Genomic DNA, 7,470 nt, shown 5'->3' with positions numbered 1-7,470 from the left:
ATTTAAAGCTCTTGTTTCTTTGGAGATGTTGTGCTTAGAAGACCTATCGAGGGTAGAAAGGGCTAGCTTGATGTCACCCAGTACAAGTGTATTATTATCTAAGTATGTCTTCACGTTGCTTATTAATTGATTGATATATTTGGCAGCTCCCACATTCGGGGCATATATATTGAGGATTGTTAAGTCCTCTTGTTGGATAGATCCTTTAAGTATGATATAGTGTCCCTCTTCGTCTCTCACTACAGTCTTCGGGGTAAGTTTTAGTTTATCTGATATAAGGATGGCTACCCCTGCTTTCTTTTGAGGACCATTTGAATGGTAAATGGTTCTCCAACCTTTTATTTTCAAGCTGTAGGTGTCCTTCTGTCTAAAATGAGTCTCTTGTAGACAGCAAATAGATGGGTCCTGCTTTTTTATCCAGTCTGAAACCCTGCGCCTTTTGATGGGGTCATTAAGCCCGTTCACGTTCAGAGTTACTATTGACAGATATGAGTTTAGTGTCATCATGATATCTATTCAGTCCTTGTTTTTGTGGATTGTTCCACTGAACTTCTTCTTAAAGGGGAATTTTAAGAGTCCCCCTTAAAATTTCTTGCAGAGCTGGTTTGGAGGTCACATATTCTTTCAGTTCCTGCCTGTCTTGGAAGCTCTTTATCTCTCCTTCCATTCTGAATGAGAGCCTTGCTGGATAAGGTAATCTTGGTTGCATGTTCTTCTCATTTAGGACCCTGAATATATCCTGCCAGCCCTTTCTGGCCTGCCAGGTCTCTGTGGAGAGGTCTGCTGTTACCCTAATACTTCTCTCCATGAAAGTCAGGGATTTCTTGTCTCTTGCTGCTTTAAGGATCTTCTCTTTATCTTTGGAATTTGCAAGCTTCACTATTAAATGTCGAGGTGTTGAACGGTTTTTATTGATTTTGGGGGGGGGATATCTCTATTTCCTGGATTTGAATGCCTGTTTCCCTTCCCAGATTAGGAAAGTTTTCAGCTATGATTTGTTCAAATACATATTCTGGCCCTCTGTCCCTTTCGGCGCCCTCGGGAACCCCAATTAAACGTAGGTTTTTCTTCCTTAGGCTGTCATTTATTTCCCTTAATCTGTCTTCATGGTCCTTTAATTGTTTGTCTCCTTTTTCCTCAGTTTCCCTCTTTGCCATTAACTTGTCTTCTATGTCACTCACTCGTTCTTCCACCTCGTTAACCCTCGTCGTTAGCACTTCTAGTTTGGATTGCATCTCATTCAATTGATTTTTAATTTCTGCCTTATTGGATCTAAATTCTGCAGTCATGAAGTCTCTTGAGTCCTTTATGCTTTTTTTCTAGAGCCACCAGTAGCTGTATATTAGTGCTTCTGAATTGGCTTTCTGACATTGAATTGTAATCCAGATTTTGTAACTCTGTGGGAGAGAGGACTGTTTCTGATTCTTTCTTTTGAGGTGAGGTTTTCCTTCTAGTCATTTTGCTCAGTGCAGCGTGGCCAAAAACAAGTTGTATTGGGAAAAGGAGAGAAAGAGAGGAGAGAAAGAAGGAAAGAAAAGAGAAAAAGAAAAAGAAGAAAAAAGAAAAAAGAAGAAAAAGAGAAAGAAAAAGAAAGAAAGGGAAAAAAGGGGGTGGGGGAAGCAAACAAATCAAAAACAAAAACAAAAAAACAACACAAACAACAACAAAAACAAACAAACAAACACGGGGGAGTATCTTCTGAATCTGTAGACTTTAAGTCCCTTGACTTCCCCTGGAACTGGTCCGTCCAGCTGGTCTTCTGAGGGAGGGGCCTGTCGTGCTGATTTTCAGGTGTTAGCACTTGGGGGAGCTGCTCTGCCCCTGCCTGCTGCAGGGCTCAGCGGGGGTTGTTTACCCCGTGAGGCCCCAGGAGGATCAGCCGCAGTGGCTATGGCAGCTCTGGAAGCCTGGATTCAGCCTCCGCAGAACTCCGGGGCTCTCCGTCTGCAGGGCCTGGAGGCTCCGGGGCGGGGCCGCTGATCTGCTCAGCTCGGGGCAGGAGCGTCCTCGCTGTCCTGGGCCCTCCCGGCCTCTGCCTGTCCGGGGGGAGGCCGGGTCCTGGGCTGTGTTCCCGGCGCCCTGTGCTCCGGGGCCTGCGCTGTTGCATTCTCGCTCCTGCGCCGCAGCCCACTCCGTGGAGCCGCCGCCCGAGCCCCTCCGGGCTGTTCCCGGGTCAATGCGTGCGCGCTGCAGCCCTTCACGGAGCTCCGCGCACTCTCCCGGGGCGCAGGTGTCTGTTAGTGTCCCCGGGAGCCCGAGGGCATCCCTGTCCTCCTGGGGTCCTGCTCCAACTCCCTGCGGGCCCCTTTCCGCCCGGGAAGGTTGGTGCAGCTCCTGCTTCTCCGGGACGGGGCTCTCCTGTCCTGGGGACACTCGCCCAGGCCTCAGCCCGGCTCCTCGCGGGGCCCCTCCCCCTCGGAGGCCTTTTGTTTCTTTATTTCTTTTTCCCCGTCTTCCTACCTTGATAGAAGCGCGAACTCTTCTCACTGTAGCGTTCCAGCTGGTCTCTCTTTACATCTCAGGCCGAATTCGTAGATTTTCAGGATGATCTGAAGGTTATCTAGGTAATTTGGTGGGGACAGGTGACTTGGGGACCCTACTCTTCCGCCATCAGCCCCTCCTCCGCATATATGTGTTCTGATAGATTTGTAGTGTTATCATCTCATTGAGGTTTTAAATTGAATCTCAGGGGCACCTGGGTCCCCCAGCAGTTGAGCATCTGCCTTCAGCTCAGGGTGTGATCCTGGACTCCCAGGATGCAGTCCGACATCAGGCTTTCTGCATGGAGCCTGCTTCTCCCTCTCTCTCTGTCTCTGCCTCTGTCTCTGTGTCTCTCATGAATAAATAAATAAAATCTTTTAAAAAATAAATAAATTGAATTTTATTAGTGAACAATGATACTGAGCAACGTTTTATGTACATATTTGAACTTTTTGTGTGCTATTTGGTGAAATACTTTCCAAATGTTTTGCCCATTCTGGAGGTCTGTTGATATTAGCATTGAGGTTTGAGACATTTGTATAGATTGTGGAACAAGCCCTTTATGAAATACATTACCTGAAACTATTGCCTTCCAGAACATAAATTGGTTTTATACCTTTTTAAGAGTATGTTTTGAAGAGTATAATATATGATTTTGATGTCTTACAATGTATCAAAATCGCTTAATTTCTTTTATTTGAGTACAGTATTTAATAAATCTTTACAGGACCACCTGGTGGCTCAGTGGTTGAGCATCTGCTTTCGTCTCAAGTCATGATCCTGGGGTCCTGCAATCGGGTTCTGCATCAGGCTCCCAAAGGGAGCTTGCTTCTCCCTCTGCCTATGTATCTGTCTCTTTGTGTCTGTCATAAATAATTAAAAAAAGAAAAAAGAAATCTTTACAGAACCCAAGATCTCAAATATTATCTACTACGTTTTCACCTGAAATTTTTTGTTTTTAAGTTTTTGTTTTTAGTGAATTTTTTATGTGCTACAATTACGTCTTCTGATGCTTTTGCATTTGATATTGGGGGAAGTGCCCCTCAAACAGTGTTGAGTATTTACTTCAATTAAATTGAATTATTTAATTCAATATTCTGGAAGAAAATGTATATAACTCATTTTCCCAGGAACTTAGTGGAATTCCTCAGTCAAGACCCCTAGGCTGGAGTTTTGGATTAGTGAGAGTTATTTACATATATATTGCCATAGTGAAATCCTTTTCATCTGGGATTTTTTAATACAGTATTTCTTAGCATCCATATACATAAAAATATATAATTCATTCATTCTTAATATCCTAACCTAAAACATGTATTGTTTATAGATACCTTTAATGTCTCTAAATTTTTTGTACTTTTTGTGTTCTCAATTTTGTTAATCTTCTCAAATTATCATTTCATAGTATATGAAATTTGGAAATTCTTTATAATATCACATAAAAATTTCAGTTATGCACCAATTTTTAATTTTTAAAAACGTTTCCATTTTATGGAAATATATTGAACTTTCTGAAATAAGTTATTGTTGTACTTAATATTGAAATAGAGACTGACTTTTAAAATAAATAAAATACATTATCACAATTTGTAAATCTCAATATATTTTATTCTCTTTCTGGTTTAACATTTGAGGGACTATGAAAGGTACAACAAGATTTTTTTTAACAAGATTTATTTTATTTTATTTTATTTATTTATTTTGAAGATTTTATTTATTTATTCATGATATTTATTCATGATAGACAGAGAGAGAAAGAGGCAGAGACACAGGGAGAAACAGCCTCCATGCTGGGAGCCTGGTGGCAGGACTCGATCCCGGGACTCCAGGATCATGCCCTGGGCCAAAGGCAGGTGCTGAACCACTGAGCCACCCAGGGATCCCTAACAAGATTTATTTTAGAAGTGGGATAGTCAGTTATGTTGAGTTATTTTATATTTTTCAAATCCAGATATTGGAGACTTTTATTTTCTCCTATTACAAAACTCATAATTATTCACTGAAGATAATTTGGGGAAGTATGTAACCAAAACTATTATTTTAGACATTTTTCATAACCTTAGCAGCCACCAAGAACTAGTGTTTGCTCCTAGAAAGCTAAATATTTTCTTATATCTATAGTTGCAAAGTTCATAGTACATATTTCTTCTCAATAATTAAAAAAAATCAATGATAAAAACTCTTTAGTAAGAATTATCCTTACATAGAAATACATGATGGTTTTTTATTATTCCAATGAATAAGTTTTATTCAAATTTTTTTGACTATACAGAAAATTTTATTCCATGATGGAGGCAGAGAAACAGCCCAGTGTCTCTGTGGTGTAAATAATGACAAAATATGCTAAAAATAAACAAAAAGTTCAAAATTTAGAAGAGTTAGAAGGCCAGAAGCTTTAACATAGTATTCTATAAAGTGTTGCATATCTTACTAAACTTTTACTAGAAATATAGTATAGGTCAAATTACAGGATTATCTCCTTTTGCTTCTTAACAAAGATTATCAAATCCATGCAGTGAAATAATGGACCCTAATAGAAATCTTTTACATATTTTTATGAACCAACATTGAGGAAAGTCACCCCCCAAAAAAGGCAACAAACCAAATTCAACATAGAATAGACCTCTTTTTCAAAGATAAAAAACCAATTAGAAAACTAATTTTAATGAGTATCCTTATTTTTCAGAAATAATTAAGTGTACCCATCGCATTAGACAAAAACAAGCAGTTAGAAATAAAGACCCCAATAAAACATAAAATCAAAAATCAAATATTGGAAGCTTCTTTTGGAGACTCAAGAAATTTATCTTTTTTTCTCCCAGTTTATTGAGGTATTAACGACACATAAGTATAAAGTGTACGATGTGTTGATTTGATACACTTATGTACTGCAATATGATTACACTTTAGCATTAGCTAATGTCTCCATCATGTTTCATAAGTCGTGATGAGAACATATAAGATTTACTCTCTTAGCAACTTTAAAGTATATAATGGAGTACTGTTAACTATATTCAAGAAAATCTCTCTTAATTTGTGTTTCCCCTGGTATAGGGAAATGGACTGATTAAGACAAAAGAGGTTACACCGATCTTGTAAGTTACTGAATTGCTAAATATGTTGAGTTAATAGGCTTTCTATATGGAAGCAACTCACTGATGAGAAGAGCTGGGTACTGGAATATTTGAGCAAATTCACATGACAGATGATTTCCAACCATAGTGCTACACTGAGCCTCCTTGAAATCACAGTTTGATTTCAACATATTCCAATAAGAAGAGTACAAAGGCTAAAAGTGAAAAATGAGCTTACAGAAATACTTACACACATGCACAAACACACAGGCACTGGGAGATTTAATCTATTAATTGAGAATAACATAAGAATCATTTGAACTCCCCTTTTGTGCCTTATATTCTTCCTCATGCCCCTTAGTAAGAGTCTTAGTAGTAAGACTCTCCTACTTACTCTTATGGTTTATGGTGTCTTAACCAATCCTACTGTCCTATAAATTGTACCTAATTATTATTATTTTTATAATATATCTCCTTCCCTCAAAAAAAAAGAAAATATTTTTCCTGTTTTGTATACTAATGTATTTACAGCACATAGAAGTGTGACTGGCACTTAGATAACCTCTAAGTGTACATTGAACTCACTTGTGTTTGCAATTATTCCTTCTAGAGACATACAGAAGAAATTTTGAAGCCCATAACCTAATTTTGGGGGATCATATTGTATGTCAGCTTTAAGAAAAATTATTGCATAGTTTTTTCCACATTGTTTGCACTGCATATTTTACATCTTTGTTCCTCAAGCTATAGATCAAGGGATTCAGCATGGGGATAACGAGGGTGTAAAATATGGACGCCACTTTATCAGTGTCAAAGGAATGACTGGACTCAGGTTGCACATACATAAATATCAAAGTCCCATAGAACACTGTGGCCACTGTCAGGTGGGATCCACAGGTGGAAAAAGCCTTGAGCCTACCCTTAGCTGAGTTCATCCTGACAATGGCTACCAGGATCAGCAGGTAAGACACAAGAATTATCAGAAGGGATGAACTCACATCAAAAACTGAGAAAATCAAAATCATCAACTCAGTTTCATGTGTCTTTGAGCAGAGCAAAGATAACAAGGGGAGACAGTCACAGTAGAAATGATTGACAACATTGTAGCCACAGAAGAATGAGCTAAAAATCTTTATGGTGACTAGAAGAGACACAAATGTGCTGTAGAGATAAGGGATTGCCACCAGCACCTGACACACCCTCTGTGACATGATGACGGGGTAGAGCAGAGGGTTGCAGATGGCCACGTAGCGGTCGTAGGACATAGCTGACAGAATGAAAAGTTCACTGATGATAAACACAAGAAAGAAAGCTAGTTGCATAGCACAAAAATAATAGGAGATTGTATTGTGATCTACAATAAAATTTACTAACATTTTGGGTCCCACGGTTGTTGAATAACCAAGGTCAGTAAAAGCCAGGTGTTTGAGGAAGAAGTACATGGGTGTTTGTAGTCTGGCATCCACTTTGGTGAGGATGATCATGCCCAGGTTGCCCACCACAGAGATCAAATAGATGATAAAGAAGAGCCCAAATAATGGATCCTGCAGCTCAGGACGATGTGTGATTCCCACGAGAATGAATTCATTGAGCATGGTTAGATTGTGTTTTTCCATCCAGGTTTATTTAAAAATCTATTCTGGATAGATACATCATCATAATCAATAGATTTCATGCATTAAATCCTGGGAAATGTTTAGTATGGCAAACTAGTATAAATAAGATACATCCAAGCTTTCTTTTTAAGGATATTTGAAGACAAACTCATTGCCATCAAAGACTACTATACATACAGAGGGAAAGAAAGAGAAATGGAAGTAGATGAATAGTTCTCAACTGGAGCCATTTTAGCCCAGAAAGAATATTCTTCAATGTCTGGAGACACTCTGGTTTTCACACCTGGAAGCTGGGATGC

The 7,470-nt window shown here is 39.1% G+C and overlaps 1 protein-coding gene across 1 annotated transcript; it reads right to left on the bottom strand.

The window, feature by feature from the left end:
• Positions 1 to 6,229: 6,229 nt before the first annotated feature.
• On the bottom strand, positions 6,230 to 7,171 carry LOC129514817 (olfactory receptor 8K3-like). The gene has a single exon (XM_055333519.1). The coding sequence runs from the start codon at positions 7,169 to 7,171 to the stop codon at positions 6,230 to 6,232; it is 942 nt and encodes a 313-aa protein (XP_055189494.1).
• Positions 7,172 to 7,470: the final 299 nt, after the last annotated feature.

Source organism: Nyctereutes procyonoides, unplaced genomic scaffold, assembly GCF_905146905.1.
Source record: "Nyctereutes procyonoides isolate TBG_1078 unplaced genomic scaffold, NYPRO_anot_genome, whole genome shotgun sequence".
Classification (NCBI taxonomy): domain Eukaryota; kingdom Metazoa; phylum Chordata; class Mammalia; order Carnivora; family Canidae; genus Nyctereutes; species Nyctereutes procyonoides.
The sequence above is the reverse complement of the archived record's forward strand: the minus strand, read 5'-3'. Positions and strand labels throughout refer to the sequence as shown.

What these genes read in the sequence shown, in the direction of transcription:
- LOC129514817 (XM_055333519.1), bottom strand. Translation starts at nt 7,171, where the DNA reads ATGGAAAAACACAATCTAACCATGCTCAATGAATTCATTCTCGTGGGA.